This window comes from Ochlerotatus camptorhynchus, unplaced genomic scaffold (genome assembly GCF_037179485.1).
Source record: "Ochlerotatus camptorhynchus isolate MF236.1 unplaced genomic scaffold, CSIRO-AGI_Acam_v1.1 ptg000042l, whole genome shotgun sequence".
Lineage (NCBI taxonomy): Eukaryota > Metazoa > Arthropoda > Insecta > Diptera > Culicidae > Ochlerotatus > Ochlerotatus camptorhynchus.
The window spans coordinates 89,982-112,833 of record NW_027040533.1 but is presented as its reverse complement, the minus strand read 5'-3'; the positions used below and the strand labels follow the sequence as shown (position 1 = coordinate 112,833).

The 22,852-nt window shown below is 38.3% G+C and overlaps 3 protein-coding genes across 3 annotated transcripts; 2 read left to right on the top strand and 1 right to left on the bottom strand.

Moving 5' to 3' along the window:
• Positions 1-1,383: 1,383 nt before the first annotated feature.
• On the top strand, positions 1,384-17,389 carry LOC135713973 (uncharacterized). Its single transcript, XM_065237212.1, has 8 exons — positions 1,384-1,578; positions 1,645-1,751; positions 1,810-1,873; positions 4,324-4,779; positions 4,838-4,978; positions 16,430-16,586; positions 16,651-17,218; positions 17,292-17,389. Exons 1-8 carry the CDS (start codon positions 1,439-1,441, stop codon positions 17,375-17,377), a joined length of 1,719 nt encoding a protein of 572 aa, XP_065093284.1. The 5' UTR covers positions 1,384-1,438; the 3' UTR covers positions 17,378-17,389.
• A 57-nt stretch (positions 17,390-17,446) lies between these two features.
• On the bottom strand, positions 17,447-18,481 carry LOC135713981 (BOS complex subunit TMEM147). The gene is made up of 3 exons (XM_065237227.1): positions 18,310-18,481; positions 18,081-18,222; positions 17,447-18,018 (listed from the first exon to the last, which is right to left on the bottom strand). Exons 1-3 carry the CDS (start codon positions 18,384-18,386, stop codon positions 17,548-17,550), a joined length of 690 nt encoding a protein of 229 aa, XP_065093299.1. The 5' UTR covers positions 18,387-18,481; the 3' UTR covers positions 17,447-17,547.
• Positions 18,482-20,606: 2,125 nt separating this feature from the next.
• Syx5 (syntaxin 5) lies at positions 20,607-22,386 on the top strand. The gene is made up of 3 exons (XM_065237079.1): positions 20,607-21,312; positions 21,369-21,649; positions 21,714-22,386. The coding sequence occupies exons 1-3, from the start codon at positions 20,823-20,825 to the stop codon at positions 22,179-22,181; spliced, it is 1,239 nt and encodes a 412-aa protein (XP_065093151.1). The 5' UTR covers positions 20,607-20,822; the 3' UTR covers positions 22,182-22,386.
• The last annotated feature ends 466 nt before the right edge of the window (positions 22,387-22,852 follow it).

The window sequence follows — 22,852 nt, the reverse complement described above, 5'->3', positions numbered from 1 at the left end:
AGTTACATTTCACTTCAACAGTTGCAATCAATTTGACGCGCTCTTCTTCAACAAACCATTCCATGGAAACCCTAATAAAAATTGTATGGTTAATTTGCTTAACGACGTGTTCTGGGTATCATCCAAACCATTTGTGGAATAGTTCAATGATTTGGGTTATCGTTCGTTTATGGTTATTTTTTATTAGGGAAGCTTAACATGTATTGTGAATTTCGTTATTCGTTTTGTTGGATTGGAAGGAGATTCTCTTATTCCCGCGGGTTTCGCGCATAAGTTTCTCTGCTTGCAGGCCCGTCTAACCCTTATTGGCCCTTCATACAGCAGTATGTTGAATTCAGAATAATGACGAAATTTGATCTTGCTGTTGAGTGGAGCCGCATACAGGGCAGGACCCAAGCTAGGATGGTGGCTACTTACATACATACATACATATAAAATAAATCGCCGTAGCTATTTAACTCTTGATACCATATCTAACGAACATAATACACAAAATAGTGCCCAGACAAATATCACTTCTGTACGGTGGTAAGCTCCAACCGGTATTATACTCGGATTAAATCCCGATCACGAATGTCGGCTCTTTTCTTGTCGACATCGATGTTAATCAATACAATCCTTAACAAACATTTGGCAGATCCTCCAATCAGGACCGGTATTAAAAGTTAATCCGAATTGGACCTTACAGTCCTTGGGGCGAGCATTTGCGAATGCTTATTAATTACCTATAGGAATTTTGATATCCTATCATAGCCGATTTAAGCAATCAACAACAATGTTCACCTTGAGCTGTCTAAAGGTCCAAGCGCAATGACAGCGGAAGCAGACCGACAGTAGCAGCGGAAAAGCCCGATCGGAGGAAACCTACTTGTCGGATTGAAAACTAGTTATAACCTGTTATAACCAAATCGACTTCAGTTAGATATCGTGATATCATCTGTGACAACTGACAAACTTACTGTTTCCATTCCGCTTCCGCCCACATTGCGTTTGGGCCTTAAGTGTCTAGCTGCATGTTTATAAGTTTGTTTTGTAAAGAAAAAGTAGAAGAGAATTTCTATTGCCCTTGTCGTAAGTAACAATTTCGGATGCAATTAGGCTAGAATGTGCTTGAACTGCGAGTAGTTTAATAAGTTGATATTATTTATTTAATATGCACAGCACTAGGCACAGCATGTTATTTAATGCATTAGTGAAGGATCATTGCAGCGCGCAGCACACAGAGCGAAACCTTTTGTTTGCTGCATGGAATAGTTCATCGTAGTATGCCCCGAGTAATCATTTTTTTTTTCCATTGTTATGCATACGCATAGTCACTCAAGCAGTAAACTAACGCGTGACTGGAAGATTTCAAATTTGAAGCAGCAAGCGAGTGACAGTTGGTTCAGTTGTAGTGTTTTTCGTTCTTTGAATACCTGCTGCAACCGGAAGAAAAGCAATGTACGTCGACGTTAATCTCTTTTCATTGCAAAAGAACGGCCGGTTCGCGGCGGTGTGGTTGGCCGCAACCAACAAAACTTTATTTCGTCGGTACATCAAACGTGGACAGTGCGAAAAGATCGACATCGATGACATTTGGTAAGGAAAAGAATTTTTGCGTACATCGATTCTTCTGTAATAATTGGTATCATCTACCATCTCCAGTAAATTAATCATCGATTGTGCAAATACCAACAAACCCTTGATTATGGTAGCCAAGCTTGCATACGGTGCTGTATATATATATCAACAGCAGGTTCAATTCCTGTATGGTAAGATTAACAGATTGTCATTGATTTTCCCGAAATAACAGTATCTTTCATTCATTAGATAAGGTTAGCACTGCAGCATGTCATCAGACTGCTGCGCTTCTGGACCTCAGACATTCATACAAGTAAGACACACCGTATGCGATTAGGAAATTCATAAATTCATCAGTATGCCGCGGATACACTTGTATGACAAACTATGAACATGAGCATTATTTGTAAAATAATTATGAGCACTATTATAATACAAAAACTATACAAGTGTGACCATGGATATGCTCATAATTTATTATACAAATAATACCCATGTTCATAGTTTGCCATACAAGTGTATCCGCGGCAAAAGATCCATGAATATCCCATGAAAGTGATTTTCAACAAGTTCTGCAAAGGTCTAAAGATTTAATCCATGATATCGTGAATGGCACCTGCCACGTCCTTAAAATATTTTATGTACTGTAGTATTGTCGAGCGCCCACCAAATCGGAACATAAGACATCTGAAGTAAAAATAAACATTAGCGACATAGGAAGTACAGAGATGCCAGCCATCCACAATAAAGTGTTACGCACTATGGATTAATTGAAGCTGTCAGTTTTAATCTCACTAGTACTGACAGCATGGCAGCACCTTCTTATGGCCAAAAAGTTAGTAAAAAAAAATGTATTTATTATGTATTATTATTGTTTCAACAATCCAGTATTTTTGTTCCTCAAAACCCATTGGTCAATAGAAAATAAGATATTTTCGAATTTACAAGAGCTTTTGTGGTTTTGACGTAAGCTGTCGAATTTGGCAGCTGGGTCAACAACAAAAATATGTTTGTTTTTTAAATAGATTTTTTGTTGATCCAATCATATTTATTTTATGAAGCCTGACAATACACGCAGTCGGTATAAAAATATTTTTATTGATTCAATAATAATTTTGCGATTATTGTTAAGTTATGTTTTCTTTATGTATCAAACAGAATTGCAATCTAAATTAGAAAACCTTTTTTTCAAATCCGTTTTTTAGACACAATGACTGAGGGTAAAACCATAGAGGTAACTCTAAGACTAGAAGCTCCCGAAATAACGTGCTCAACTTTTTGGCTCAGCTCTGGTACTCTCTTCGGTCCCAAGCTAATCGATTCACCCCTCGAAACATAGGAAAAACCAATAACCCCTCATTTTATCTGTCAAACTTTCATAGCGAATCAAAACAAACATTGCGTAGTACTAGAATTTCGACTAGAACGGGGTACGTTAATCGTTTGCTTGGGACCAATAGGCTAGTCAAGTAGTGAGCGAATTTAAAATCGTTAGTTTCGTATTGATTGTTGGTAAAACTATTTTGCTATATTTTTTTTCTTCTCAAATAAATTTGTTTGTTTTGAGAACAGAAGTGAACATTTATAAAATTTCTGTAATAAGCTATAGGTTGAAAACAGAAACGCACCGTAAAAAGAAGCAGGTACAGCAGCAGCGGCTGCAGCACCAGCAAGAAACTCAAGCGCAGTGCATGCATGTTCACCAATATATTTCACTCTGGGACACATATTGTTGGCTGAAAAACTGTTTAACTGTTACTTACCTCAAGTCTCCATATTTGCGGAAATATTGCACTTATTTCACAAAATTTGAACGAGAACAGTTTGTGTTATTGTCATTTTTGTCCGGATGAAAACGAGGGAATGGTTGGTAGAGTAATTTTTGCATTCGTTACATAGTGATACATCGCTTCGCCCGGGGAATGGACACAATAAATTAATGCTAAATTAAAACTAATTGTTGGCTTAATAAAAGAATATTGTTGTTTTTACAATAGTTGCAATTGAAAAGAGGTTTATTAAAACAAAAAGAATCTTATTTTGAATTTATGTGAATAAATATTATCGAAACAATAAAATCAACAGGAGCTCTTAGCTAACAAACAGAAATTTCAGAGATCTCAGTAAAAATAAATGCCGAGCAGTGCCAATCTCGACAAAAAATTTAAGTGTGCACATGATTTTCATGTAACCACTCATAAACAAAATCCACTCAGAAGTACACATGAAATGTATGGCCCTTATTACCGATGCCACTTCACGGTGAAGTGATAACTTATCATTCACGGTGAAGTGATTCCCATTTGATTTACACGGTAATCACTTCACCGTGAGTGAAAACTGGTCACTTCACTTCGTTTTCCCTGTTGATCGTTCTACTTTCGAGAAGGTGTTGGTCAAAATTGATTCCTGGTCTGACAGAAATGAACCTGATACAATAGCAGGTTGTCGGTTGACGAAATAAATAAATCTAAATCTAAATCAAACGGACAATCAGGTCGAATAGGAAATTAGGCCAAATCTTCTTTTTTTTCTTGATTTGTTTTCCGTCGATCTTTTTTTCCATACTGAGTACCGATGCTACCGACGCCAGGGAGGCAGCTCCTATACCTGGACCCTTCATATCGACCCATCAATTCATGGACCTGAGACGAACGGCTTACTTCCCTTCCCAAAAGATTTTATGCCTAAGAAAATCCCGGCGGCGCCGACATAATAACTACTGATAATTTTATATGCACTTTAATTCCTAATTTTCTCTAGCACGAATGTTCAAAATTCATCTGCAACTCGTAAACATGCTAGTCGTGTCAAATCAAACCTGGAAGAAAGGTATGACGAATGTCTGGCGGACACTATTCTTTCGCCTGAGGAAATTATTTTGCAATTGTTGGCCGATAAGCGAAGTACAAACGTTACTAGTAGCGATGATATCACCTTGCGGGAACCGACTATTGGAACACTTTGTTCTATCACTGAAACTACCCTACATGAAGATAACGGATTTGGCGAGATGAAGTTGCCAGAGTACAACGAGTTTCTTGGAACGCCATCGGTAGATTCGTCACAGAATGCCACCCGTCATGACTCAAGTATCGCAGAGTACACCACCGACGTAGGGGAATCAGTTTTGGATGACCTTTCACAGAGTGTTGATCAAACCATTCGAGGAACGTCGATCACTGAGCCTCAATTAGACTGTCCTTCGATGGACATTATGTAAGTAGTTGAACTTAGGCCATCGAAATTAAAAGATAATAACTTTGTATGATTTTAGAGACATGCCCATCGCAAGTACCAGTTTATCACAGTTGCAACCCGTTCATGACTCTTCAGGAAATGATGGTCACTATTTGGCAGTAGATCAGCATTTTTATTGCCTTGATGAAGACACAACGGTGACGACACCACCACAAAGGTAACAATAGGTTTCATAAATCTAGATGAACATTTCAATTGGTCCTAGGGACGATTCCTTTATTTCGCAACGCTCTAAGGTGGGTAAGGGTAAGCCTAAGGGTGGAAGGAGGGTTCAGAATTTATGTATTTATTTATAAAGTAATACTATCAACAGGGCTCTAATGATAAAAACAATTTACTCTAAATTACACAAATCGTCTGAAAGAAGTCACAACCCAAGTAACCAAAAGTTCCGCATTCAACGATTAAAATCACTTCCAAGTTCCATAAAGTTCAAATAAAGTTCCGACCGAACTTTCAAGCCACATGAAGCAATCCGCACAAGTACTCATTAGTAACAAAATTTAATGCACGTAAATATGAAATGATCAGTGGCCCGAATAAATCATTATTCTTATATTTATGCAGTGCATCAACATTCTATCCAAACATATAAAATAAAGAGTAATTTCCTGGATTCGAACCCGTGTATTCGGCATGCGATCTACGATTGCTAACCACTGCGCCACAAGTGTGTTGGAATACCATGCGGGTAAACAGCAATTTAAAATTCATCAAGGTGTTGTGTTTCGTATTCAAGTCAGTCAGCTGGCACTGAAAACTCCAACAGTAGGCGGGACAACAACTCACTTTAATATATCTCAGATGACGTAGCGGTTCGTGCTGGGGCTCTCACGCAGAAGGACTGGGTTTAATTCTTCAAACAGCTCAAATTCTACTACTATGCTGGTAAATCAATCCACAATTTAATACTTGCCTTCAGAAATAACTTTCATAAAAGTGCGAACTAAATTTGGTGTAGAGTACAAAAACCTTTTTTAATTTATTTTCTAAAAGTTCCATTCAAGTCCCGCCAGAAGCTGCTTAGAATGCTCTTCAAATATGGTACCGGAACTTTCAAGTTCTTATAACGACTTAAAAATGAGGCTGCTTAGAATTCTATAGACCACCTTCAACAAAGCTGCTTAAGCCACAAATAGCCGTTTATCGGAACTTTTGGTTACTTGGGAAACTTATTATTCAACGTTCCACGGGAAAAATAGAAATCAAAAATACAGGCTACTATATTAAAAACTCTCAGAAGACCACAGTTTTCACTATAGTTGGTAAAACGAAAAAGCAATTTTATTAATGAGTCATTTCTCAAACTACGCGCTCTTGCCTGAAGAGGTAGATATGCCAGAAGAGTGGGACCATCATTACGCGCACAGAGCACATCAGAAACACAGAGAGCACTGGATGTATTTTTCTTCTGACGCTGAGTATCCAGACATATAAACTGACACTGCATTCTATGATAAGCAATGTAACGTATAGGAAAAACGTGAAACGGGAGAAGGGTTTTTAATTCCTAAATCCCAAGTGACATAATTCTCGCGTAACACGAGAAAAAGGTCCTATAATGAGGTGGTTCAAAATATAAATTTTGCCCCACCAGGCTCAATCGATTCTAAATCAGAGCGATAGTTCTCTCTCTCTTCTGCGAACTCATACTGTACTGGTCCTTTGAAGTTTATGTAGGAATTACTCTCAAACAACACAAAAAGCACCAAAAGCGGAAATCTACTACGAATAATGTCAATCAATTTAAATGGCTAGAGTCGCTGTATGAGTTTGTTGTGACAGATCATAACATACCCCTTCTTCCTGAATCTGGTGAGTACATTCCTGCGCCATCAAACATGGACATTAAGCAATCATCCAAGGCTTCAGAAGTGACCAGACCAGACGGTTTAAAAGTGGAGTTGTTGAAAAATGTACCCGAGGAGTATATGAACGAACTTCATACAGTGATTGAAAATATTTGGATTGAAAAAAGGGCTCCTGAAGATATTTCTGAAAATATTCAGATACCGAAGAAGCCGTATACCCTAAGGACTAAGTGACTTCCGTAAAATAACTCTTTGTAACAAAATTGTAGCAAAGCGGGGTGTCCATTCAAATCCAATTTTTCAATTCCCGGTTTTTCCCGGTTATTAAAAAACAAACTCAACCCAAAAATTACCGCTGTCTTAAACTAAAAAGGCGACCAAAAATAACCGTTTATAGATAATCATATATTTTTTCAGCAGAATTGCTCTACAATAGTCTATTTTGTAAAAAAAAATAAAAGAGATGTGTATTGATATGTTTATGATCTAGATCTCCAACATCTCATGGAATCATGAATTTGTATACAATCAAAGTGTCTCCTGCAAAAAAAAAATGAGCCTAAATGTTGTAGTTGGATGTCGGAAAAAGCAAATCTCGATTACATTTTCCCCGAGATTTTCCCCCACCTGCAAGTGGTGTTAGTAAGCGTGTGCGAGCTACCAGCTACGCCAAATCAACGATCAAATGCATTGTTTACAAAAACTTATACGATTCTTCGAAAAAGTAATCGAGATGTTCAAAACAAGTTACCTGTACAGGAGAATCGCAGTATTAAAAGTTCTTGAATTTTCCTGGAGTTTATATCTTGAAGTTCTATAAGTCAAATAACATTTTCTGGGATACAAAGATGTGTTACAAAAAAAAAAAATATTTCTTCAAATTGTCTAGGAGATATTTTTCAGGTTAACCATTTTGAGCACTTTTGAGCATTTTGAGTTCATAACATCATTTAAAAATATCAATTTTGTTAAAAAAAAATATTGTTGGATTATCAAAATCATCCCGGATATCTGCTCTTGAAGTTCTGCAGACTCAACAAGGTATACGATGATTCGACTTAATGATAGAATGGGTAAACCTTTGTGAAGCCCCATAATATCATTTGTTTTTATTATTAGGTTTTCCTAAATGCCTGGGGTTCAGATCTTTTATTAAGTGGAGGCGAATCAGCCCCAGGCTGAAAGCCTCCCTAATAAAGATAAATCAATCAATCAATCTTTTATTATTATTATTATTAAAGTCACTTGAATTTGCAGAGGCGAACCAGCCTTTAGGCTGAAAACCTCTTAAATAAAGAAAAAAAAAAGTCACTTGAACACTCTTGGAACATTTGTGACTTATGGCAGTTAGATTTGAACTCAGGATAATGATGATTTTCCCTAGGTTTGGGCTGGACGATTTATCTCTAAGATAATTAAGTACTTCGACTTTGTCGTAAGAGGTATAGATTCAGATCTTTATATTTTACAGGCTAACCAAGGTATTCTACGATGTCCTGACTAATCTTGTGTACCGTAAAACGGGGTATCTTTGATAATGTGGGTACTTTGATAGTATTTTTTTTTCCTCTGATAGTATAATATAAAGATTACATTTACTCACTGCGCTTTGTTCAAATTAGAAACATTGGTTGCATATTGTAGCTTAGGGTATTCCCGTAGATATCGTATACAGTTTTTATGTAGTATGTATTACATATTTTACAAACATATTAAAAAACAATTTTCGTGTTTTCGCCTGTTTGAAAAAGCACGCAAACCATCACTTTTTTAGTGTATTTCCGATGTAGCCATCACAAATTTAATGTTGTATTCTTATTGCTAATGAAGTTTTCTGATTATTTACTCATTCAAAGTTTCATATTTAATGAACTAAATTATTTGAGTTTCATTCATTTTTTCAACATTCATCTAGCATTATCAAAGTACCGTTCCGATTCAAATTTCGGACACTTTCATTTTTAATTAAATATTACATCCAGTTAGAAACAAAGTAATAATGTTAGATGATCGTGGAGGGCACTAGTCAAAAAAATTTAAAATTTACAAGACATGTGGATCATATTCGACCGAGATAATCAACTTTTAAAAGTGTCCGAAATTCGAGTTTAAGTGTCCGAAATTTGAATCGGCACGGTAACCCCAAATCAAAATACTGAAGTTCAGTCACAAAACTAAAAAAAATAGTGCGAATGCTTTAATTTTCGTTAAACATATTACTAACGAATTAATTCTTGGATCCTCATTACTGGTTTTAAAAATATAAAATTTTCAAACATTCATTGCTGTAAAAAATATTTAAAATATACTTTAAAAAATTATCAATTTATCCCGTTTTACGGTACCTGGTTAACACAAATGCAGACATTATTTTTAATTTATCTCTGGACCAATCATTTCGTTGATTGTGTCCGGTGTCGAACATTGGCATGCCAAGCATGATCGGGTATGCAAGGAGTTTTAGATCGGTCATTCTTTTAATGGCTTGAATCTGCTTTTCTATCTTCAAGTATCTTCGTAAAAAGTTATAGTATGTCTGGCTCAGGCTTTAGAACTACTTCACTCAGAAAACTGTAGCAAAAGAATTCAAGCATCTTTCTTCCAATGAAGCCAAAAACAACGGAAAAATCACCGTTTACCCCGTGAACAGATTGTGAAAGAAAAGAATAGAGTTTTTGTAACTTTGAAGATTGTTGATACTTTATCACAATGAAAGACATAATATGAAAGTTGTAAACAGATGTGTAAACAAAATAATATAATTATGCACATGAAATAAAATTGATTGATTCCATGTAACATTGCATGTTTTATAAAGATGTAAATGATTCTTCAAACCCATATTATGGCCATCAAGACTATGATATTAAAAAAATGCTACTTAGGATGAATGTTAGACTGATGCAAAATTTGAAATTTTCGTTCCACAGTGTTCAAACAGTTTAAAATCGGGTTCTGATTAGCCTCCGAAAGTTTAAACTCATTTGATAAGAAACTGGCTTGGCACAAACCATTTGAAGTTTATATGGCGATTACTATGGGAAAACAAAACTTTTTGTTCATTGTCTTCTAGCCTTTTTCCATATTGTACTGTTAACAAGTTCTATTGCTTTTCTCATGAGAATTTTTATCAGCTACAACTTTGCAGAAAATCGTTTTTCAGCCAAATATCAAATTATATAGTTATTAATTCAGTGCTAACATTTGAAAACGGCATAAAAGCCATTTGTAAACAAATGGTTTGTGGGCCCTTTACTCACTACTTGAAGTACACCCACGCGACACAACAGCAACATCGGGTAGGGGAAATTTTCCCCTTCCTGACGATGCTGTTGGTTTGCGTGGGCGTTCTTCGGGTAGCGAGTAAAGGGCCCACAAACCATTTGTTTACAAATGGCTTTTGCGCCGTTTTCAAATGTTAGCACTGAATTGTTTAGGAGATTGATAATCTTATGGCAAGTTTAAGCAACTGCATTGTGAGCAACACTGTATTCTGCAGTGTGACATAGTAGTACTCTATTCTACGCGCCATAAACACCAATGTTGCCTGCTGCAACTGTAATCATAAGACATCAGTAAATTGAATCATTAATAATTTGTGTTCCTTACATTTGATCGAAAAGTGGTCTTGAACCAACTTGTAGCTGAGAAAATTTTAAACAAGCGCAATTATCATTTTCTAAAGTAGAGTAAACTGGTGAATTTTGAGATAGATATGAACCGAAATTATGATTTCCCCATAGTAATTTCCATTTAAACTTCAAATGGTTTGTGCCAAGTCAGGTTCTTACTAAATTAGTTCAAATTTTGGGAGGATAATCAGGACCCAATTTGGAACCCTTTGAGCACTGTGGAGCGAAAATTTCAAATTTTGCATCAGTCTAATGAATATATATATGATTTTCTCGGTGCGATTTGGATTTTCCCAAATTTTTCCCGGCGAATCCGAATTCCCGGTTGGATGGACACCCTGGCAAATCTACCTACTCTCAAGAAATTGGATGAAACCACCGAAGAAATCCCATCATACCAAGCTGCATTCCTGAGGAATCGGTCCGTGGAAGACCACATTATCTCCTCCACAAGAATCAACGGAAATGAACTGTTTGTAGTCTCTTTTGATATTCGGAAAGCTGTCGATTCGGTTGATCAAAATTCATTAGTTGATGCCTTAAAGTTCATGATGGACCCAAACTTTTTAATCAACTGGATTATTTAATTGGGCTTGCATGAGGGAACGTCTCCTAAGGTACAGAAGAGTAAAGGAGTAAAGCAAGGTTGTCCATTTCCCCAATACTATTTAACATAATACCACATCATGTATTAAGTCGCTTGAAAGAATGCTTCCCTTACATTTGGGTCAGAATGAAAAAAGGTCGCCACCTGTAATGTTCGCTTAAGCAGACGACATTCTGATCGTATGCAGCAGCATGGATCAACTGGATGAAATTGTACGGGTTCTGATAGGGCTCTTAGCAGAATCGGGGCTAGTTGTGTATTCCGGAAAATCAGAGCTCATTGTAAGGGACCCACAGTTAAGCATGGTAGCAGTTGAAGATACGGTCAAAATTGCTAAAATGGACTTAAAAGCTCAGCCAATCATGAAGTACCTCGGAATTTAGCTCACCGCCAAAGGTAAAGAAAAGGTGCTTGCAAGGAACGAGGGCAAGTAAAATGATTCTTCCGTTCATGCTAAAGCACAATCCTTGGTATATAGTTCGCATTAATTATGCAACGGTAATTGTTCCCACCATTGTTTTTGAACTAACTGCCATGGCTCGACTGCACACAATCGTAGAACCCTTCGAATGTATGAGCGTAAAATTGTGCAAGAATGGTACATGGCTTGTGGAGGCTGGGAAAAAAGTTAAAATTTGCCGAATTCTACGTGATACATGGTTTGTAACATTGGACAAAGAATTGCAGTCATTCGGTAAGACAACAGTCGACTTCGAAGGAATACTACATGACAGAGATACTTTGAAGTAAGAGGCTGCAAAGTGCAAACACCTGCAAAGTTATACTTATTAAATGAAGCATAGTGAGAAGTCGGTAAACTAACTAGGTAGGGTCTGGTGGGGCAAGAGTGCCACCTTAACAATTGTACCTTCTATATATGCCAAATAGTGGATATTTATAGGAGTTTCTACACCGTATTGCATGTTCATATTATTGCCTTTATACATTTCTGTTTTACTGCAAATTAAATCTCGTCAAAAGTTGTTTACGATTTTTTCAAAATGTTACCTCAATTCTTTCTTTTTTTAAACTGGAATGAGGCAAGAGTGCCACTTCCTATGGGGCAAAAGGGCCATGCGTCTTAAATTGAGTTAAATCTATCAATGTTTGTTCATAAACATAGCCTTTTGATTATTAATCACGCTAGCAACAGCTGTTATTGTTTACTCGATTTAACTATTGAATTTTTCAATATTAATCAATACATAACAAATGAACTACCACGAACTACGTTTACCAATGAATTCAAATGTGTTGTTGATATTTTATGTAGCTGCCAAATATGGGAAGAACAACCTTTAAAAACTTTAATGCACAATTATTCAATTTCCTTGACATTTTTGTATAATGTTATTTAAAAATATATTGGGCCTCGAGGGTATTCAAAAGTCGCTCTCTGGCGGCGTCATTATCCGTACATTGCCAAACTGCGTGATCGATGTCATCGTAACCTTTTCTACACCGACCGATGTTGCTGTCCACGAGGTTTATTCTATTGAGATGAGCATCTAGCGAGTAGTACTTGGACATAAGTCTACTCATCACGCGAATGAAGTTACGACTTTAGTCCAATACCACGCTCGAAGAAACATTAGGAATATTTTAATGTAACCACCGTCCAAGATTTCCATTGTCCCAATCGGTTTGCCAACTCGAAAGGGTACTCTGACGCATTAAATAGTAAAATTCATCGTGTGAAACTTGCCTGTCATAAAATTCGCCTTCCTCCGCGCCCACCTTTGCGAGAGAGTCCGCCTTCTCATTGCCTAGGATTGAGCAATGTGAGGGGACCCATACAAAGGTAATCATATATGATCTTTCGACCAGCACACTCATCTGCTCCCTTACCTTTGATAGGAAATAAGATGAGTGCCTACCTTGTTTCATCGACCGAATAGCCTCGATCGAACTGAGACTATCCGAGAAGATGAAGTAATGGTCTGCGGGCATGTTGGAAATCATCCCCAATGCGAAGTTGATTGCTGCCAGCTCAGCAACATTAACGGAACAAGGTTCCTGAAGTTTGCGGAAGGCGCTAGAGTTTTCATTGAAGACACCGAAGCCAGTGGATCCATTGAGACCAGTCTGTAAAATATCTTTTCACGCAATTGACGTGTTGGTACTTTTCAGTAAACAATACGCGGGATAATAATAGGTCAAAGTTGATCGAGAATCCCATGAGTTGCTTTTTTCATGGACAGATCATATTCAATTGAGGAACTGCGATTGGTGAAGTGAGCACGGTCTGGAGTGTAACAAGGAAGGCACATATTTGACGATATGTAGTGGTGGTAGATTCTCATAAATCGAGATTGTGTGTTCAGCCCAAGAATTTCTTCGAAATTTGCTTTCGTCACTCCGCATTTGATTAGTATTCTGAGAGAGAGAGAGCTCCCAGAAACGGTTCTGGAGGGGTGTTACTCCTGCCAGAACCTTGAGACTCATGTTATGCGTTGAGTGCATACAGCCGAGAGCAATACGCAGACAACGATATTGATGATAATAAGTGGTGTAGTGGTAAGCGTGATTACCTCTCACCCCAGCAGGCCTGGGTTCAATCCCAGTCGGCGCCGCCGGGATGTTCTGAGGCATAACATCTCTGATCACGCCTTCCTTCGGATGGGAAGTAAAGCCGTTGGTCCCCGGTTCATGAGTTGATGGATCGATAGGTAGGGTCCAGGTGTGGGAGCTGCCTCCCTGGCGTCGGTAGCATTGGTGCTCAGCACGGAAAACAAGATCGACGGAAAACAAGATCGACGGAAAACAAATCAAAGGAAAAAAAATAATAATGGAAAATCATTATTTTTATATTGAGACGGCTGAGGAAGTGCTGCTTCTTTTCCTCTCCGTCCCTTTCCTTTTTCTCTTTTAATGAAGCGAGAGATGGCGCTATAAACATATGCCATACAGGGTTGTATACCAAGAGTTAGTGCTCAGGTCAGAACCGCTAAAAGAAAATGGAGCATCATTTGAACACCAGTCTAAAAAAAGTAGAAGGGTCTGTGCCTAGGGGCACGAACGGAAGCTTGACGTAGGACCGCTAGTGGACGGAACAAATGTGAAGAGCATTTAGTTCTGTTATTGATCAATTATCTATTATCTCAACTCTTTCCGTTTTTGAATTGTAGTCGTACCAAATTTGTAGTATTTTTTTTTTCAAAGGGAAAGTTGATTAAGAGAATCAATCAAAATCACTTGCACCCCTGCTTCCAAGTTTGGTTACAAGATTATAACTCTGGAGAGCATTGTGTGGTCGTTGGGGGCTTGTGGTTCTGAATATGGACAAACAAGCACAGATAAATTCTATTCCAACTCTTTACTGATGTAAGTTTGATGGCCCTGAAAAGGACCGTTTTATTGAAGAGGACATCCATAGCCACTTACGCTTGGCGTGTTTAGTGTAGGTGACAGCATCACGGACCTCATTTTCCAGGAACACCTTGAGCACACCTCGTAGATCAGACCGGATATACGTTTGACACCACCACGGCGAGCCAGACGACCGATGGCGGTTATCTCGAAGAACTTTGCGATGACGCTTGGCGCCTCCTTTACCAGACCTTTTCCTCCTTTGCCACGACCAGTCAATTGTTGCTTGTTAGGTGTGAAGGAGTGGACTAGCCACCACTACTGCTGTTGCTGTTCACCACGCCGTCCGAAGCGAAAATGAGCTAATGCCATACAGCAGCGCTCTTTTATATCTTTTCAGGTTAAAGCAGAATTATGTGCAACCAAGTGATATAAAAGCTACAAAGACTCCTCCCATTATGAGTAGTTTGCTATCAAGTAGCGACACTGGTTCTTTTCCTTTTGCGTACACGGCGAGTGTGCAAAATATTACGCAATTCCATCCTCCCTATTCGCACGCGCCCGAGGATCGAAGGCGAATGCCACTTCGGCTTGTTTCGTCTACTTACTACTCTCTGACGACTGTGCTGGGGAAGCAGCATATGCATGTAGGTAATTGGTGGATTTGTTAGTTAATTCGACGCTTTTGGACAATGCTGGACATTTACCAATTTTTCAATAGTTTCTTGTTGAAAATCAACATTCGAAAGCATTGTTATCGATACGTAGCCATATTTCTGATCGATTGGTGATAAAATTATTTAAATTGAACCAGGGGCAGCTAAGTTATTAACGTTCAAAATCTTTCTTAATTTGTTACATGTTCCATTTTCGGTTTTCACAAAGTGTACCCCCATATAGAAATCAAAGACGTAGCCCTACGTCAAAACTAGATGCTCTCAACGACCAATCATTTATAAATAACAATGAGGCCTTTTCTGTGCCACGAGTGAGGTGAGGTGACTCGCTGTCACTAGTGAGGTGATAATATGCACCGCGAGTGAGGTGACTCTCCATTTCATTTGCACGGAGGAGAGTCACCTCACTCGCGGTGACTTTTTTCACTTCACTAGTGACTGCAAGTTACCTCACCTCATTCGCGGCGCATAATAAGGGGGAACGTACTGTACGAGATATCCACGTTTCATCCATTTATTGGAATCTGAAGCATCGTGTTTTTATCTTTGATTTTAACAGGCCCGATGTTTCTGAATCAAGTTGCTCCTTAAAGGCTTCCCAGTAGGCCTGGCCGTTTCGATAAATTTTGCGCATCTACACACTTAGATTTTTTTACCGAGATGGGCACCACCAAGCAGCTCGGCAATCTATTTTGCGGGATCTCAGTGATAAATTTGCCGAGATTCAGTTAACAAACGGAAATTTTACCAAGATCTCGGCTAACAAACATAAATTTTGCTGAGATCTCAGTAACAATAAATGCCGAGCCTGCTCGGTGGTGCCAATCTCGGCAAAAACATCTAAGTGTGTATGATGTGCAAAATATCCCAAATATGTAGACAAGAAAAATTATGGAGGTCTGGCTAATATTTTCCAGGATACTTTCATGGCCTGGCTGAGTTGGTGTCAGATTAGATAAGATTAGATTTGCGACCATTTTGGGTGCTCAAAGTCGCGTTGGCGACATTCTCCCTGGCCAAAATCTGCCGTGAGCCAAAACCTATCGCATGAAAATTGTTCAAAACGTATCACATGTTGTTCAATGCAACGGTAATGATGGTTGGCTTTTTAAAACCAGCATTGGGGCTACATTGGGCCTGTTGATGTTGACAATGAAAACAAAATCTAGTAGATGATTCATCTTGCTCCACCTTACCCTACCTATCGTGAAACATAGTATTCTGGCACTCCTGTTAGCGACACACAAGAATAATAGTTAACTCTTTCATTGATATAGAAAAATGTCCATTGCAAGCATGAGCAATTCAGACCCGCAATGCGTTGATGCGACACTTTTGCACATTACACTTGACTCTACAAAAGTTCCTGATCAAGATGAAATTAACGATGTACCAACAGCAACAACACCGCAGAGGTAAGCAAACTATGCCTAATACCTATTTTATTATATTGATGACCCACAATCCACAAACCCACAAAAAATTTATTATATTGATGACCCACAATCTTTGATATTTCATGCTGATACCAAAATTATGTTTACCTGGAAACAATCTACAAATCGTTCCAAGCTCAACACCTTTGCTTTCGGAAAATTCTAAAAACTTGCAACCATGCACTACAAGGAAATCTCATCAGCGGCATTCTAACATCGACAAGAAAACTAAACTTGATTTTAAACATATGAAACGTGCAATAGAAGACTGCAGCAAGACCCGGCGCTGCAAGGTATGAATGCTACTTATAACCTAATATTAAAAAATAGTTAGAAACTAATGCTTTTTTTTCCAAGAATCCTCGCTTCGATATTATCCCACTGATGCAGATACGTTATCCCTTTGATATTGCGATGACGATTTTACAACACCCTGTCAGAAACATGCGATCGTCACTGCTCCCTAGTCTGTTCACACGCAACGCCCGAAAACGAAACATGGATATCGAGGACATTCTACAGGAACAGTGGTACGGTGATTTAGAGATAAAGAAACGAAAAATATCCAGAAAAGAACCGGCACTTACTCGACCAATTGAACGACCATTACCGCCTAAAAGCCCCATCGATTCAGGGATCAGAATTCATTTGGACCTCAACGCAATCCAAAACCAAGAAATCGAAGTCATTCAAGCAGTACAGGAGCTTGCAATCAATGAACAGATCAGTGCCAACGATATTTCACTGGTGAACGAGTCTACAATAGCGTGCATTGCGCAAGAAGTGCAAGAGTTCAATGAAACGATAGTGATAGATCTCTTATCACGACTGTGGAATAAGAATGAATGTCCAGCGTCTATGAAGTTTGTCGAGAACTTGTTTTCAAGTAGACTGGCTGCAGCTTCTTTCTTTTCAACTATTTTAGGTGAGTAGCATTTTTATTCAAAAAATTCCTAGCGACATAAATTATACTATTCACATATTGTTTAACATTTCAGTTCTGATTGCTAAACAAATGGTACGGGTAAGCAAGAACGAAAGGAATGAAATCGTCGATATACAACTACAATCGCAATATAACTAAACAGTTACTTTTTGGACTGTCATCGGTAGCAGAGCTAAATCAATGTGTAATGTACGGTAAACTAAACACGGTTTATTGAATAGATTTGGTCAAAACTGGTTCACAATGAAATTGAGTGAAAATAAATTACGTGAACGAATGTAAAAACCTCTCTCATTAACCATACCTTCTTACAAACCGATGGACTGCGCCAACCCAGAATATACATGCAATGTAACGAACCCGATGCAGGCAGTGACGAGAGCCTTCAGAGCAAGTCCGAACCAGGGTCCAGTGGACAGAGCTTGAAGGGTTCCTTCAAGCCAAACCCCACGGAACGAAATGGTAACAAGCAGCACAATAACCAATGGAACAAACTTCTTGTCGAGATCGTGACGAGAGAACAGCCACAGCAATGTGGCAGTGGTTAGGTGTTGCACCAAAAGAATATTCGATTCCAGGCAGCGCTGAATGTAAATCCACGAGAATTCCGCTCCACGGGCTCCGACCCACAGCATCAAGCCACGTGATAGAATCACCTCAGCAGTGGCCCAGCCAAGTCCAGCGGTAATCAATTTGCTGTGTCCTTTTCCAGGGATTTTCGAAAGCACAAACGCCAATCCTAGTAGATCTACCAAGTCAACACTGCATCGGAGAAATTCCTGGATAAAATTAAACATTAGATCCTTCTTGAAGTCTAATCTACATATACTCTGAAACCCACCGCAATCACATTGAACTGCCCTTCTCCTGTGAAACTATCCGTGTCTGGAAAGAATGTGGCTAATACCAACATCTTACACAGTTGTGTGAAAATGTAGATTCCACCGGCTTGAATGCACTTCCAAAAGGCTCCATATTCCGATCTGTTGCATTTATGGAAGATAATTGAATTAGCCCAAAATGACCATTAACACTTTCAACAACAGAATCTATAGATTATGAATACTAACAAGCCTGAGTACTTATAGGTCATATAATATGGCACATAAACTAGTGCTATACAGTTGCCGAAATGATAAAGAGTCATTTTAGAGCAATTTTAAAACAAAATTCTCCAATTTAAGGGAATAATGTTTTCGACAATTTTTCCTCTGAAGATGATGGTGCCGCACAAGCTTAACGAACGATGATAACGAGGAGAATGACAACACCACTGACATTACATTTTCGATCTGGTCTCCCTGTGACTGAAATTAAAGAGCCTGAATTTATAAAGAGACGACATCTTATCCATTTGACAGGTCTTCTGCTCGATTGGACTGACTTTTCCTATGACTTTGACAGACAATCGATTGTTCCAATTTTGACATGTCGCCTCTTTATAAATTTAGGCTCTTTAACTGAAATGATTCAATCTAAAAACACTCCAAATTTGAGTTGAATCCACCCAGAACGGTCGAAACTGAACCTACCAAAAATTGGGTAAACTATGTTGAGTGATAATTTGACCGAGATGTGAGGTGGGGATTTTGCTTTAAACCTTGATTTAAAAATGATCACAAACTATCAGCATGAACATTATTTGTATAATAATTGTGAGCACCTCGGTAAGGATTATAGTTAGGAATACTATTTTGCAGAAAACACTTATTTTCAATATAACCACGCTTATTACCGTTATATCTGCTATGAATCCAGTATAGTTGACTACGAATTTTAACAAATTTACTATGATTCTGGCAAAACTACTATACTAGCTCAAAATGCATAGTAATTTTGATAGAAATAATAGTAAAATTAAATGAAATTGTTTTCTGCAAAAATCTATTGGTGAAGGTATTTAATTTAAACCAGCAATATAGTATATTTTTTTTTCAATTGATTTTGTTTCAGTGTACTAGTAGTACCTCCACACGGTGTTTCGTGAAAACCCATTAATGGGTAAAAATACCCATTTTCAAACCATGTATGTACACTGAAACAAAGATAATAGTTAGGAATACTATTTTGCAGAAAACACTTATTTTCAGTATAACTACGCTTAATACCGTTAAATCTACCATGATTTCAGTATAGTTGACTATAAATATAATCAAATTTACTACCATTCTGTCAAAACTACTATGCTGACTCAAACGGTATAGTAGTTTTGATAGAAAAATTAGTCAAATTAAATGAATTTCGTTTCTGCACAAATCTATTGGTGGGAGTATTTAATTTAAACCATCAATATAGTATTTTTGCCAATGGATTTTGTTTCTGTGTAGCTGTCAAAAAATGGGGGAATTCTGAAATCATAAAATGGGTGAAAAAAAAAATGCCCATTTAAAGAATCAGTTCACGGTTGAATTATGGATATATTTTTTACCCACTAATGGGTGAAAAAACACTTCGAAATTTCATCGTCTCATTTCCGTCACCGATTCATTGGGAATGCAAACAGGTTCTGTCCGCAGCATATTTAGCGATTGCAATAGACGATCTCCGAAAAATGTTAGAATCCGAACGTTGGAGAGGCTTACGGCTCGGCTTACGGATAAGTCAATACAAATAATCCAAAATGGTATTATAATCTTTCGTGTAAAATTTAAGCGGAACATCTGCATTAATTTTCAATGTATTAGAAAGTTTTTTTATATCACAAGGACAAATAACCAAGCGCTTACATCCTCTATTTGTAAAAATGGGTATTTTTCACCCATTTTACGGTAAACAAAATGTAAAAAAATGGGTCAAAAACACCCATTTATTGACAGACCACCCATTTACCCATTTATGAGTAAACCATAGTTTACCTATTAAATGAGGAGGGGCACTTTTAGCGGAAATGGGTATTTTTATACCCATTAATGGGTTTTCGCAAAACACAGTGCAGGAAAATAATTTCAATGAGTAGAGCCAATGGCTTTAGCTATCGATTTCTCGCAAATAAAAACCCATCCCTCCAAATTAACAATGCTAGCTAGTAAAGGAAACATTCCTCTACCTGTTGGTGTCATTAATCTTCATGAGTAAGCTTTTATTCACGAGAAATCGACGGCTAAAGCCAGTGTTTACAAATGCAATTACGCCCCTTTGAAATGTTGACACTGAAATGTACAAAATAAATCGCCGTAACTTTTTTTACTAACGACATCTGGTGCCAAAATCAACCGGTAATGCGTCGAAGTGCGCAGCCATACGCACTCATACAGTATTTATGTAGCTCCAGATCCAGAGGCATTGGTGCGCATGAAGAACTGTCAGTCAACAATCTGTCAATAATTTTTCATTAAAAAAATATTTTTCGATTCCACGTCATTTTCCCTGGAAAACGATTGAAAAATTGCATTTTTTAAATATTTAGCTTGATTTCACAATTTATTTTCCTTAATATTTTCCAACTGTGATTGATGCCTGCTTATTTAAACGTAACGTGAAGTAATAAAACTACCGTCATCATCAAGTTTGTTCCAGATAGAAAGCAGCTCCATTGTGATAGCCTAGAGCCTTGAATGTTTTGATTAGTGGTGATGATTATGAGATGCAATCAAGAGCTAGACGTCGTTTCGGTCCAGAGGAAGCAAATGAACCATTTTCAGTAGTTACTATCGGAAACGCAAACAATCACCAAGGGGAAGATTACGTGGAAAAACCTAAATATCCGCCAGCAAGTGGAACCAGCTGGTTACCTTCGATACCGCAGAAATTCCTCTCCAGTGTCATAAATCCCAGCTCATTCGGAAGCCAGCCAAAGCAACGGGAGCAGACAACACCTGAAAAAGCTTTTCTTCTCTTCGAAGAGGACGACAAAGAGAACGAACCAGAGTTCATCATGACGGCGCGCGATCGTAGTACAGAATTTACCAATGCGATTCGATCGCTACAGGGCAGGAACATTCAGCGAGCGGTCAATGTACGCGATCCACGGAAAGCTAAACAGCTACAAAGCTATTCTGAGTTTATGATGATTGCTAAACACATAGGAAAAAATATTGCTAGCACGTATGCTAAACTGGAAAAGTTAACACTGTGTAAGTAGCGTAGAGTTTAATAATCTATACATGCCTGAATTATGACATCATTTTAGTGGCAAAACGGAAAACCCTATTTGATGATCGACCGGCAGAGATTCAAGAGCTTACGTATATCATAAAGGGTGACTTGAATTCCTTGAATCAGCAAATAGCACGACTACAGGAAGTTTCCAAATCACAACGTAAATCTACCACAGGGAAGCACTTGCTTTCACATTCCTCAAATATGGTGGTTGCTTTACAGGCCAAGCTGGCCAATATGAGTTCCGATTTTAAGCAGGTACTGGAGGTGCGAACCGAAAATCTCAAACAGCAAAAGAATCGGCGCGATCAGGTAAAAGTGTTGGTAAAGTTTCAGTTATTGTTTAGGGATCTAGTAACACATAATCAAATTGTAGTTCAGCCAAGGGCCCATCTCTAGCAGTTTACCACCCTCGACAATGCGCGGCTCTACACAGGGTAGTTTATTGCTTCAGGAGCAACAGGACCAAATCAGTATCGATATGAATGCCTCCGGTGGATCCGCTTCGGAACGCGCTCCGCTCCTTCAGCAGCAACAGCAGATGGTGCTCTACGACGAATCCGATAGCTATGTGCAGGAACGTGCCGAAACCATGCAGAACATCGAAAGTACGATTGTTGAGCTCGGTGGAATTTTCCAACAATTGGCCCATATGGTCAAAGAGCAGGAAGAAATGGTTGAGCGAATTGATACCAACTTACAAGATGTAGAATTGAACGTAGAAGCAGCCCATGGGGAAATTTTGAAATACTTCCAATCGGTGACAAAGAACCGCTGGTTAATGATTAAGATATTTGGCATTCTAATATTGTTTTTCATATTTTTCGTTATCTTTCTTGCATAAGAGGTGCAGAAGTATAGAATTATGGACCTGTATGGAGAGTATCTTTATTATAATACATTTATTTTTTTAATCGTCGAAATTTTCCAACAGGTTCAATCTGACGGCAAAAGGTAAACGGCTTGTATGCCAGATTAGCAATACGATTATGTTTGTTAATGTAAATATCGAATAAAATTATTCAGCATAAATCCAGAGTAAAGATCCGGTCGTAATTTTGTTAACACTATGTACTGTAGAATATGACAGCCTGTGTAATTGTCAATAGAATTACGGCAGTGGAGTTAATAAATATCTTTTTATCTAGAATATTGTTTGGCTTATTTGGTAATATAGTAGCAGCCGCGAGTGGTCGATCATGCTTAATATTGTTTATCTTATTTGGATAGGGATTTGCAAGAAGCGGCGCCGGTGGTGTAGTGGTAAGCGTGATTACCTCTCACCCCACCGGGCCCGGGTTCAATCCCAGTCGGCGCCGCCAGGATGTTCTGAGGTATAACATCTCTGATCACGCTTTCCTTCGGAAGGGAAGTAAAGCCGTTGGTCCCCGGTTCATGAGTTGATGGGTCGATTGGTAGGGTCCAGGTGTGAGAGCTGCCTCCCTGGCGTCGGTAGCATTGGTGCTCAGCACGGAAAACAAACCAAGGGAGAGGGATTTGCAAGAACGAATTTCA

Excerpts from the sequence above, each read along its gene's own strand:
- Syx5 (XM_065237079.1), top strand. The coding sequence starts at position 20,823 with ATGCAATCAAGAGCTAGACGTCGTTTCGGTCCAGAGGAAGCAAATGAA. Across the intron at positions 21,313-21,368 it reads ACTGGAAAAGTTAACACTGT|TGGCAAAACGGAAAACCCTA; the intron begins GTAAGTAGCGTA and ends ACATCATTTTAG. Across the intron at positions 21,650-21,713 it reads AAAAGAATCGGCGCGATCAG|TTCAGCCAAGGGCCCATCTC; the intron begins GTAAAAGTGTTG and ends ATCAAATTGTAG.
- LOC135713973 (XM_065237212.1), top strand. The coding sequence starts at position 1,439 with ATGTACGTCGACGTTAATCTCTTTTCATTGCAAAAGAACGGCCGGTTC. Across the intron at positions 1,579-1,644 it reads ATCGACATCGATGACATTTG|TAAATTAATCATCGATTGTG; the intron begins GTAAGGAAAAGA and ends TACCATCTCCAG. Across the intron at positions 17,219-17,291 it reads TTTCTTTTCAACTATTTTAG|TTCTGATTGCTAAACAAATG; the intron begins GTGAGTAGCATT and ends TTAACATTTCAG.
- LOC135713981 (XM_065237227.1), bottom strand. The coding sequence starts at position 18,386 with ATGACTCTTTATCATTTCGGCAACTGTATAGCACTAGTTTATGTGCCA. Across the intron at positions 18,223-18,309 it reads ACCTATAAGTACTCAGGCTT|ATCGGAATATGGAGCCTTTT; the intron begins GTTAGTATTCAT and ends TAAATGCAACAG. Across the intron at positions 18,019-18,080 it reads GGCAGTTCAATGTGATTGCG|GAATTTCTCCGATGCAGTGT; the intron begins GTGGGTTTCAGA and ends AATTTTATCCAG.